This window comes from Peromyscus californicus, unplaced genomic scaffold (genome assembly GCF_007827085.1).
Source record: "Peromyscus californicus insignis strain IS unplaced genomic scaffold, ASM782708v3 Scaffold_22__1_contigs__length_63687245, whole genome shotgun sequence".
Classification (NCBI taxonomy): Eukaryota; Metazoa; Chordata; class Mammalia; order Rodentia; family Cricetidae; genus Peromyscus; species Peromyscus californicus.
Window position 1 is genome coordinate 18868622 of NW_026294525.1, and position 12768 is coordinate 18881389.

At 36.7% G+C, this 12768-nt stretch overlaps 1 protein-coding gene across 1 annotated transcript in view; it reads right to left on the reverse strand.

Moving 5' to 3' along the window:
* The window catches only part of Stxbp5 (syntaxin binding protein 5), a 138414-nt gene that overhangs the window by 53954 nt on the left and 71692 nt on the right, over window positions 1-12768 (reverse strand). Inside the window, exons 12-16 of the mRNA XM_052751572.1 lie at window positions 7136-7290; window positions 6012-6084; window positions 1687-1834; window positions 1401-1468; window positions 1106-1146 (exon numbers count right to left, since the gene is read on the reverse strand). Of these exons, the coding sequence (XP_052607532.1) occupies window positions 1106-1146; window positions 1401-1468; window positions 1687-1834; window positions 6012-6084; window positions 7136-7290 (485 nt within the window). The remainder of the gene's footprint in view (window positions 1-1105; window positions 1147-1400; window positions 1469-1686; window positions 1835-6011; window positions 6085-7135; window positions 7291-12768) is intronic.

Consider the following 12768-nt stretch of genomic DNA (forward strand, 5'->3'; position numbering starts at 1 on the left):
ACAAAATCCAGCCCTCAATCCAACTGCTACATGCTCAGAAAGAGAAAATAGCACTCTCCAGTAGGGTGTCACTGGGTTTACCAACCACAATCTGGCCGATACAAAATAGACTCCATTTGGTGTGTGCATGTGTGTGTGTGTGTGTGTGTGTGTGTGTGTGTGTGTGTGTGTGTGTGTGTGTTGTGTATGGGGGGTGCTTTTTGTTTTGTTTTGGTATTTTTTTGTCCTATTGTTTTTTGTTTTGATTTTATTCTTTTTCAATTTTTTTGGGGGGGGCATGAAGTGGGATGGGTTGGGAGGTTGGAATGATCTGGGAGGAGTTGAGGGAGGGGAAGAATATGATCAAAATATTATATGAAAAATCTGTAAATAAAAACATTCCATCAAATCTTTAAAAACCAAATATAATGGTTAATCATCATGTTATGGAAGAAAAACAGCCTACATTTACCTAAACCCTACTTTCATTTCTCTGTCTATTTCTCAGTGTATTATATATTCAGACATTTTCACCATCACAAAGGATTTAGAGGGACTGAGGAGAAACTACAAGAGGAAACTGGAGCAAAATACTTGCTGTAAACATATGGAGGACATATTTTAGTCCCTAAAATGACATCCTATATATATAAACTTTCTTCCAAAAAGGCACCAGTATTATCAAACATTCCTATAAAACACCAGCTATCCCGAGTTAAGTGGATTTCTATAAATGCTTTCTATAAATGGTCTCCAATCACAAAGGTGTTTCTTCCCTCTTTTGCTACTATCTAATCCAAGGTCTGTTCACAAGGACAACATAATCTTTTGTAATAGTACTTTAGAATTGGATCAAAGCATTTTCTAATTTGAAATATATTTTCACGTCTATTTTTGACTTCTAAAGAGAAGTTCTGGAGAAATTTGAAAAAACTGGAACACTGTTGAGAATTATTATTTGGCTTACTAACAACATTAAAATATCTGGATTCTTGATAAGCCAATAAACTGTGCTGATCATTTAGTACTTTCAAATCTAATGTGGTTTATACAATTATTTAAAACATCATGTATAAGGGCAATAGCAATGAAACCTGACAAACAGCTAAATAGTCAAAGCTCTTACTTGCAGAAGCATCCCAGAACTTAATTGACCCGTCAGCATGCCTAGGACAAACAAAAGAGACAAAAATATGATGAAAAAAGAAAAGGAAAAAAAAAACAGTTACTTGTCAGCAAACTCATTCACAAAGATGAGCAAAAGGCAGAAATCACTGAGAGCCACCAAGTTCTCGCCGATAACTCACTTCGCAAGTTGTAACACAGAAGAAAGCTTTACTTACCGAGTGAGTTAAAATTCAAACTGTCTTAAGTATATTAGCTATTACTGATTTAATTGGCAAAAATATATGTTTACTTACCCTGTAATAATTATTTCTGGGTAACTTTGAGCACCCAAGCCCCAATTACCTCCATTGATGGGCCATTCCTATAAAAAAAAATTGAAAATTGACTTGAAAACACATATTCTCTATAGTAGACATGTAGTATACAATGTATAGGTATATTACATAGGTATGAACACAGTACAGAATTTACTTCTAAAAATGATTTCCTAAAAAGTTAACAATGTTACCAACACCTCAAGGTGACAAATTCAAAATAATAATAATATGTTACATTAAACAATGAACTCAGGTTTGGTACCTTTTTGCTGTAGCCTTGACGTTTCTGTCTAGCTCCAACAGAATAAAGTGCAGGAATGAGGTCCACGGGACAATCAGCAAAATATTCACAACATGTAACAGGGGACTCGTGTATACTCAAAGGGTAGGGATTCTCAAATATAGGGTATCTTTAACAATAGGAAAAAGAAAACCACATTAACACACTGTAACCTGTGATTAACACAACCATGAAGGCATTACTATACATTCTAGGATTTTATTATTCTGTGTGAATATGTAAAAACATCGAAGACTTCTATTACGGAAGATGCTCTCTTACCACTAATAAACACAAAGGTTGCACCTATATCACTGCTACACGAAAAACTGCACGCTACATACATGTTAGTCTCATGTGCTTCTCACACCTAACTTACGACCCATTCTCTCGACAAAACAAAGGCTTAACTTGTCAGCTAGGAAGTGGCTGAAGCAGAACTTAAACTGCTGGGAAATCAGTAATTTCTCAACATCGTGGTATCGAATACCTCACCCTTCTGCTGGCATAGCCACCTTAAATTCCAATTCTTTTTTTTTTTTTCCTCCATCATTTTGATACCTCATCCAATATTAAAGAAAGCTGTTTTGTGTGATGATTAATCACAAACATAACCCAAAAGAAGAGACTAACCAGTGGAGCCCGTCTCTGGGTCTATCTGAGGGCATTTCCAGAGAGGACTAGTTAAGGTGAAAGACTCACTCTGATGGGTTAGTGCCATCTCACGAGGCTGGCGCCCCAGGCAGAAGGGGCAGGGGGACCTGCTGGCACCGGCACACTTCCCTGCCCTCTGGCTGCTGGGAGTTTGTGAGACTGACAACCCTGCAGTAGGACTTTCTTCCTGCAAAGGTAAGGTATTTTCCTCACCAATGTAAGCCCACAGCAATGGACCAGAACCTCTCAAACAGTGGGCAACAATAAATACTTCCTCTCTGAAAAGTTTTCTCTCAGGAAGCTTGTCACACTGGCGAACAGCTAAGGTATTTTAGTCCAGTAATAACCTAAATTATAATTTTACTTTTCATGGTTTTTAAGATATGGAGTCAGACACACTACAGCTGAGCCATGAGGTTCCCTTGTTTTCTAGCTATGTAATAAATTCATCAAGATATCAAAACATGCTTTAAATCATAAAATTAAAGTACAATTCTACCTAAATACATAGTAATATGTTTAAAACTAAAAACATAATAATGTTGCTTAGAATGAGACTTTAAAATATCTGAAAAAAAAAAACCAGAAACAAACAGACACTTAAAAGGTACAAAATGGCTATTCAGTGTGTGTTAATTTGCCTACTGCTAATAATACTAAAAAACAAGCGGTATTTCAGGAAAAAAAAATTTACAAACTATAAAATGAGCCCGACCATCTCTATCTTTATTCCTAAACAAAAGATGAAACACACACACAAAAGGAGTAGTAATAAAAATTAGCTTTCTTCTCTTCATAATAAATCTTTTCCTTAGCTCTAAGGATCTGGTATTTCACATATTTAACTGACAGTTCAACAAAAATAAAACATATTATCCCATGTGATTTGAATTGTATTTGAATAGTATTTCTTGACTTAATCATATTTCAGTACAGAGCACATGCAACAAATTCCATTATTAAAACAACTTATCTAATAGATGAAAATGAAAAAAAATATATTAATAACATATTTTTCTAGGGCTATCATACAGAATTATTTTCAAATTGTCTGTTACTTTAAAAATAAAATAAAAAACTTACTAATAATTAATATAAGTAACAGATACTAAGCTGAAATTCAGTCAGGATTTAATGTCTTAAAAAAATAATCAGGCAAGCAGCACCACTCACATACATGAGGTTTCCAACCTTATTACTGTCCACATCTAGAGAGGCTTTCACTTGGAAAACTGTGCTGTACATTGCAGATATTTGAAGTATATTTATCTTTTATCCACTAGATGCCAGTAGTATTCCACCTAATAAACTATCTATCCAGACACTGTCAAATAGTTCCTGGGGGCAAAACCACCTTAGCCCCAGGGTGACTGCGGCTCAAAGGAAGCTTTGCTCAATGATTATTTTTCAGGAGAAAATAAGTAATACGGCGATTCTATTCACAACACTGAGTATTACTGATAACAGGTATAAATATAGCAAATGCCAGAAGCTGTTACAAAGAGCTGAGATGGGGTTTGGGGATTTACAGATCAGACATATCTGTAAAGAGTCTAGGAAAGCCATAAAGCATGTGGTGAAAAGTGTGTGGATTCTATCGACAGTGAAATAAGTGGAGGGTTCCAGGTGCCAAAAGTTGTGTAAGAGAAGGTATGAAATTTGAGGTCTGCTATCCCCTAAATTAAGGCCACTGTGGGAGGATAGGGAGAGAGCAAGTGAGAAATAACACCGCAGTCTTTTTAAGTTAGCAGAGAGAGCAGTTAAAGCAATAATAGCAAACAATGGTTTAAATCAGAGTAATAAGGGCATGACGTAGGTCACAATTAGTCTGACAGGAATCTGCATAATACATCACAACAGACTGAACAGAAGGAGTAAGACTAAAAAGTTCATCAGAGGTGAACTATGGTGGGTCCTTGTGTATGATTTTAGCATATACAAGCATGAAGCTGAAAGGCAAAAAATTCTAGAAACTCTGAGTTAAGTAACAAGAAAATCATAAATCATTGAACATGGAGAAGGTGAATTGGTGCCTACATGGAGCCTTCACCCCACGTTCTGGTGTCTTTGGTACAGGAAGGTACTCTTCAGGCTACCAAAAGGAAAACACCAATACCAACCTAGCCACAAAACTTTTGATCTATAAGCTGTCTTGCCTGTAAAATATGCTAAGGCAATGGTGGCACTAAGCTTGTGGGAATAACCAACCATATCTGATCTGACTTAAGGCCCACTACACAAAATGGAACTCATACCCAATGTTGCTTGGGTGACCAAGAACCAGAAACTAGACAGCCCAAGGACCTAGGGTAAAACCAAATAATACTGGTGTAAATAAAAAAGTAGCAATAAAATGACTCCTAATAACATTCTGCTATACTCATAGATCAGTGCTTTGCTCAGCCATTATCAGAGAAGCTCCCTCCGGTAGCAGATCAGAATAAATAGAGACACATAGCAGATATTATGTAAAAAGTGAGAAACCATGGAACACTCAGCCCTAAATGGGTTGTCTCCCATGAACCCCTCCCCTCAGGTTTCAGGGAACCCCATGGAAGAAGAGGCAGAAAAAGTTAAGAGGTAGAAGGGATAGAGGACCCCAAGGAAACAAGGCCCTCTAAATCAACATGGCGGATGGACATATGGTGCAGGCCCACGGGGCCTGCACAGGTCTGTACCTGATGACATCCCAGAGCTGAAAGGAGAAATGGGCACGTGTCCCCACCACTAACATAGAAGCCATCCATCTCCACTTGATAGCCACCTGCAAATGAGTCCACGGCCAGCAGAAAACGAGCTCTTCAGTATCGCTGGAGGGTCCTTATCTCATAATGACTGTCAGACTTTTCCTTTTTCATTTTGCATTTGTTTGTGTTTATTAACTTTACCTTATTATTTTTAATTCTTATTTTATTTGTATATATATTTTTTCTTTTCTGTTTTTACCCTATAGATTCTTTGTGAATATATTATGGCTTTCAGTTTAGTGTTTTTGATGGGATTCCTGAGTGTGTGAATGAGTGGGTCTGTGTCTTCTGCCTTCTCTTGGGTTCTTTTCCTTCTGTTTGTTTTGTCCAATTTTAATGTGTTAGATTTTGTTTTATCTTATTACATTCTATTATTTCCCTTAGGGGTATATTTGGGTATATTTCTTTATCTTTGCTTTAATTTGATATTTGTTTGTATGAAGTTATTTAATGTGTAGCATGCAAATTATTTAAAATTGTCTACATGATTTTTAAAAATCTCTTCATTTATGCTTTAGAATTTTTCTAAAATATTTTATTTTCAATTAGTGAGAGACAGAAAGGAGGTAGATGTGGATGGGAGGGGAGGTAGGGAGAGAGTGAAAAGCAGAGGGAGGAGAAACTGTAATCAGGATATATTAAGGAAAAAATAGATTTTCAATAAAAGAAAAAAGAAACAAAATTATAATCAATATAATATATCAATATTAATATCAGTATAATCATTATAATAAATAAATTTCAGATTATGGAAATGTGGTTCTAGAGCATTAAAAGGAGATCATTAATATCAATGTGAAGTTTTCAAAGGACTGTAATAGCTAATGACATGCTAAAAGAGATGCTTGTGTTTTTTTTTTTTAATCCCCCCACATAGTAATGGAATTGCTCACCCAGCGTTCTTACCCATTTTGTGCAAGGTCTATCAGTACTAAATCCTTTTCCAGAAGAACAACCACAGCATATGGTTCTTGAAAATCTGGAATATGAGAACAATGCATGATCAGTTGCTTTACAGATGCAAGAGGGCAGCCACAAGATAAGGACATCCCTTACTTCTCTTCTTGTTCCAGTTTCTAAGTGTTTAGCATTCTGATGAGTCCAGGGTGGTTCATATAATATATATGGCTTGGATGAGATAAACATACAACATAAGCCATTCAAAATTCTTAGATATTTGTAAAGATGAGTAAGACAAGAACTTCAAAGAAACGTCTGTGATATTACATATTCCAGGGGTGTGGCAAAGACATCAAAACTGCAACTTAATCCAGACCAATTACTATAGAATCTCAGAAAAAACTGATAGAGTTCTGTTATTGTTTTCGAATGTTAATATGTGTCTGTTAATAACTACAAAATGCATTGCATCTTTAAACTTCAAAGAAATCCAAATGAAATGAGAAGATGAACATCCGAATTCATTCTCTGAATTAACTTGTCTATGCTTTGGCGCCCCTTGCTGCCTGATGAGCACTAGTCTAGATCTGCCATGAAGGAATCTCTGAGAAATGACTAACATTCAATGTGGTAAACTTAACAAAGCAGTTACTCTGAACGGCTGGGCCAGACTAAACCTACCAGATGAAGGTCTTAAGGGCAAAGACAGCTTTCCCTCAAAGTCATAATTCTGGGTGAGGGTTAAACGCACAACTCCTTCCTGAAAGTCCCAGACCAGGACTTGAACTCACTCTAGAATTTTTAGACTTTTAGTCCCCAAGTCCTTCATATATACCACATATCATCTCTATTTCTCTGGAGAAATATAGCTAATCTGATGTACTACTGTTTCACAGAATTTAAAATATTAAATATGGGCAGTGTCTTTCTTTGAAAGGTATTTAATATTAATGTACAATACAGAAAAGGTAGAGTGTACTGGAAAAAAAAACCCAACAGCTGAAATAAAATCGGCTATGTTTAACAGCAGGAACTCTTCCCTTGAAGCATTAAGACAACAGTATATGGAAACTACTTAGGACAGCAGACGTCTTTGTTGAACATTAATATTTATGGAGCGTGAGCCTTACCGTTCGGGTACGGTGTTTCACAGAGTGTGAGAAAATCAACAATAGAATAGTCCATTTCCAGCACAGCCGTGCTTTTCCCGTGCATCACTGTTAAGCAAGGCCTCCTTCCCACAGTATCATATGACAGGCCTCCTGACAAAATAATAAAAGGTTCCCTGGAAATAACAAATAGTATGGATTACAAATATTGGAGTGGAGACTGTTTTTACTGCTGTATCATATGGGTATTCAATGACAGTATCTTCTGAAAAAAATTTATATATCACATAATGAAAGAATTGTATATGGAATTTTTAATGTGATTAAGCTAGTTTGCTGAAGAGGATTAAACTACAATAAAAATGAGCATGATCTATTTGACTCTTTGACCTTCTCCTGGGGCTTATTTTATTTCCTATGGACAGCTAGCTGCCTTAGAGTCTTCTCTCAGTTTGTGTGTGACTTCTACCTTAGTCCTAACAAGGCTTCTCAACAAACATTCCCCAGAAAGCCTTACAGCTTCAGAGAGTTGCTCTACAGAACACGCTGCTTTTTCAAGGACACACCAGGAGCTTGACTAGCTATAAACCACTCAACAGCTGGGAAAAGAGTCAGTCAAAAGATTCCCTACAGGCCTTAATGTTTTCTAAGACACCTCCTAGAGAAATGTTGAATTCTCCACTCCCATCACACCCTTATGGACTGCCGCTTGCCCCTTTAATACTTACGTTTCCAGTACCACAACACCAATACCATATTGGTCATGATGAAAACTATATGACTTATCTAGAGTCTAGAATCTAGACCCAGGTTTTAAAAGCAGCACCAAAATAGCTTTTCATATACCACAATATGGGTATATTTCTTTATCTTTGCTTTAATTTGATATTTGTTTGTATGAAGTTATTTAATGTGTAGCATGCAAATTATTTAAAGTTGTCTACATGATTTTTAAAGATCTCTTCATTTATGCTTTAGAATTTTTCTAAAATATTTTATTTTCAATTAAAGGTATATCATCTGTGGGAATGTACAGTGAGTGCAGGTCCCTGGGAAGGCCAGAATAGGATGCCATATCCCCAGCGCTCTACAGGCAGTTGTAAGCTGTCTGATGTGGGTGATAGGAACCACACTTGTATCCTCTGTAAGAACAGTATTGTCTCTAAATTGTTACTCTGTACCTCCAGCCCTTCATTCATAATGTTTTAGTTATAAGGAAAAAATGTTAACATTAAGGCCTGTATACTTATTTTTCATGATGGCATTCTACTTTGTTCACATTTGTTGAGTTTTTAAGTCTTCACATCTACCATAAGTAGCACACGATGACAGGCAATGGTAACAGGGCCAGGTCTGGGGCTCAAGTACCAACATTTACATCTCTGCTCTCAACTCCTGCATGCGGGATTCCACATCAATGCCACAGAGACCTAACCCTCAGACAATTTGTAACCAAGCAGTGCCTGGTTCAGAGAACCCTAAGTAAGAGTTATCTATTATAACTGCTAATGCCATCAAATCATTACATTTGTCCAATGTGATAGTTCCCTTTTGGAGCATGCACCAAAATACATACATAAATAATATAAAATGAAAATTATTTTTATATAAAACAAGAATAAATATTGTTGAGATTTAGTTAGTTAGATACCTTATAAGTAAATATAAGTATTGGAGCAAATAATGAAATTTTTCTTACTGAGGCACCTTATTTAAAATATAGAAAATGTGGGGGAATGAAAAGTGTGTGTGTGTGTGTGTGTGTGTGTGTGTGTGTGTGTGTGTGTTTCCAAGTGTAATGATTTTGTGAAAATACACCCTCATGCATCTACCTTCCTTGTTTGCTTTATTTTTCTATAGTATTTATGACTAAAATGAATTTATTTTGCCCATTGTCTGTCCCATCAAAATATACCTTCCACGAAGCGTTTTTAATCTATGTTGTTCATTGCTCTATCTAAAACAGTGTCTTGAACAGTTTCACTACACTAGAAAAATGTTATATTGTCCTTCAAATGAATTAATAAAGTATATGCTCCATGACCATTTTTAACATGTTCTTTATATTCATTATTAAGATGATTTGGATAGTATTATTTTTTCTGGCTAAATTCCAAAAGTCAAGTTTCAAAGACTTATCTTGAGTAAAACCACATTCCTACAGCCATTGTTTCAAACTCCAATCATTGTATGGTTATGATCAGAAACTTTTTATTTTTTGTACTTCTTATCACATAAAATGAATGAAAACAAATTTATCTTCTTGCTACTTTGCCTCTACTATAACTTACAACTAAATTGAAAATAATTAAAGAGTTCATTATTTAACAAATATTTCTTAGATGTCTACAGAGTGGGATCCCTGGGTAGTTTTATAAGTGGTATTTCAAGGATGGTAGGTAAGTATAAATTTACATACAACCAGTTTCAAAAAACAAACAAACAATGAAATCAGCACCACAGCTATGAGCAGAGGACAGCTGAACTACATTACAATGTGTAAAGCCACCCGTGAATACCAATTGAGCTAAGTGATCAGTTCACAGTCTTAAATAACACTATGGCAATTAGCTGGGATTGTCCTCATGAGAGAACTGATTTTGTTGTTGTTGTTGTTGTTGTTCTGTGGCTTTGCAAGATCTATTTCTTTCCTAAAAACAAAAGGAAGCTGGGCGGTGGTGGTGCACGCCTTTAATCCCAGCAATCGGGAGGCAGAGCCAGGCAGATCTCTGTGAGTTCGAGGCCAGCCTGGTCTACAAAGCGAGATCCAGGACAGGCACCAAAGCTACACAGAGAAACCCTGTCTCCAAAAACAAAAAACAAAAAACAAAAAAATTAAAAAAAAGAAAAGAATGTTGTAAAAAAAAAAAAAAAAACAAGAAACCAAACAGTTGAAGAGAATGCTGACCGTCACCACTAAGCCGTTTTCTATTTCACTGTAAGCTTGCTACACCTAGCAGTAACACCTTTTCACATTACATGCTGTTTCTCTCTTTGTATTGTGGCTACCAAGAAACTCGCACCTAACTTATGAAACTCCAGTAAGTTCCTTATATCCAAAGCTTAAGGAGAAAATATTAACACTTTACCAGGATAAATTAGTCATGTACAATAAGTTTCAAGGATTTAACGTTACATACCAAAATCTGTAACATTTCAAAGTTGTACCTGGCATTTGGACTTCAAAAAGTTCTAATGAGCTAAATTATTTCTAGGTAATATATGAATTGTGGAGGTGAAGAAGATTTGATGTTTCTTAAATGAAAAAGCTAAGCTTTCTGGTGCTATTGAGGAGTTCTAGAGGTGACATAATTTTATTCTATGACTTTAGGAAGAATGTTAGTATCGTCTCTTAATGGCATTGGAGGTCAAGCAGAACTTCATTTAGTAGCTACCTAAGTCTTCTGTAGGTCTTCTAATTTGACTGGACATCATTTGGTGCACATGCTTTCTTCATTTTATGAACTGCTCCAACCCAGCCTGGAGGTAGCTTTAGGGTAAGCTGTGCGCCCATAAGAAGCTGTCATCACTAAATGAACCAACTTTATTCATCCAAAAAGCTCCACATGTAGGTGAGTCACCTACTGCAGTTCCATGATAGCATCTATTCACTGACTTTAATATTTCTGAGTATTTGTGCTTTGGGGGATAAACAAGTGCTTTCACGTCCAGTCTAGCCACACAGTTCACATACTGAAGAAATTAATAAGGTGGAGAGATGGGCTGGCTGTGAGAGTCAGGCCAAGCCACTAAAGTGATGACAGACAAGGCGATACCAGAATGAGGAGAAACCAGCTGTGCAGAGGAGTTAGTTTGGTTGGGAGAAGGAGGTACACACTGTCCATCCAAAATGACTACTGAAGACTGGGAAGATGACTCAGAAGTTAAGGACACTGGCTGCTCTTCATAGGACTTGGGTTCAGTCCTTAACACCTACATGGCAACTTAAAGCCAACTGTAACTCCAGTTCCAGAAGATCCAACACCTTCTGGCCTCTGTGGACACTGCATACACATGATGCACTTACATACATGCAGGCAAAACACACACACACACACACACACAAATAAAAATAAAAACAATAAGTACTGCAAATATCAGGAGACAGTATAGTTTGAGGAAACAAGGGCCATAACAACAGTCAAGGTGTTCACGGTGATGTGATGTAGGGCTCACTCTGTGCACTCTATTAGTGTCTACGGAACTAGCCACCACCTTTCCAAGCCACAATTCCTTGGGCTGTGGCCTTTATATTATATTTGGAAAGTTATTCACTTTATTTGTTTAGCTCCTGTTTTAAAACAGTCCTGCCAATATTTCTACTGCCCAAAAAGCCTTTCTTGATTCATTCACTCTCAACAGGCAGTCTTCCCCCGCATGTTCCTAAGAACCTTCCCCACATCACTACCTGCATTTACTAGCATAAATTGCCAGAGTTTATCTATTTTCCCTCTGTAAGCTCTAATATTCTAGACCCTGGCTAGGTCACAAATATATACATATCTGAAACAGTTTTATGAAAGGCATTTTCAATACAACTAAAGGATAGCATTCCTTTGACAATAATTCCCATGCTCTCCTTACCTGCCTGAGGCATGACTCCTTGGACTCATACACCAGAGCAAAGCATGCACAAGAAACAGAAGGCTCCAGTGAGCCTTCACATGCCTACTCTTTGAAAGCCAGGACCAACACTCACACTAAAGCTAAAGAAACTCAAGTAATTAGAGTCAAGCAGCAAATGACTCTTCGCCTTAAAAAAAAAAAAAATAAGAAGCATATAAATACCGGGCAGACTTGCCACTTGGTCATCGATTTTGGGGAAAACAAAAATAAAAGAAAAACTGCATTTTGGATGTTTATAGACGTAATCAAATGCAACTTGGAGACAGTATGAAGTGAGGCTACTGTGTGAAGATCATGCTATATAACATTCTTATATTTTTTTCTAACAATTTTATGAAGTGGTCCTTATTAAGTAAGGTTCCTACTTTAAAGATAATGAAACAGGCACAGAAAGCATAGCTGGTACCCCAAATGAGCAATGAGAACAGCAGAGGCAGGATGCAGACCTAAGTGGTCTGCTTATATACACCCCTCCTCCCTGTGCTGATGGACATGTTTTACCACAGCATGCTTCACCTTCCTATTTCCCAAAGAAATAACTTCAGCAGATCTGACTTAGCATTTGACTCCTGGCTTTTTAAAGATTAAAAAGGAGGGAAAAAAAACCTTGTATGTATGTGTGTGTCTATGTGAGAGTAAGTCACATGTGTGCAGGTATCCTTGGGGGCCAGAAGATGGTGTCAGAGACCCTGGTGGCTGTGAGTCAACACATAATACACATGAGTGCTGGGAACTAAACCAAAGTCCTCTGTAAGAGCTGTAGGTGCTCTTAAATGCTCAGCCATCTTTCTAGTCCCTTACTTCTTGCTTTTAATAAAAACTGGGTGTTTAATGAAGTAGTAACATATTTTAAATAAACTAATAATTAAATTATTTCTTAATTTGCTCTGTCTCTAACTTTATTCCATCAAAAGAAGAATCCATGCTTTCTAGATCTAACAGCAATATCAAGAGTCCATCCATAGCTATACTTTATATATACCTACCCATACCTGTATACCCATACCCATACCTACCCATATTTATAC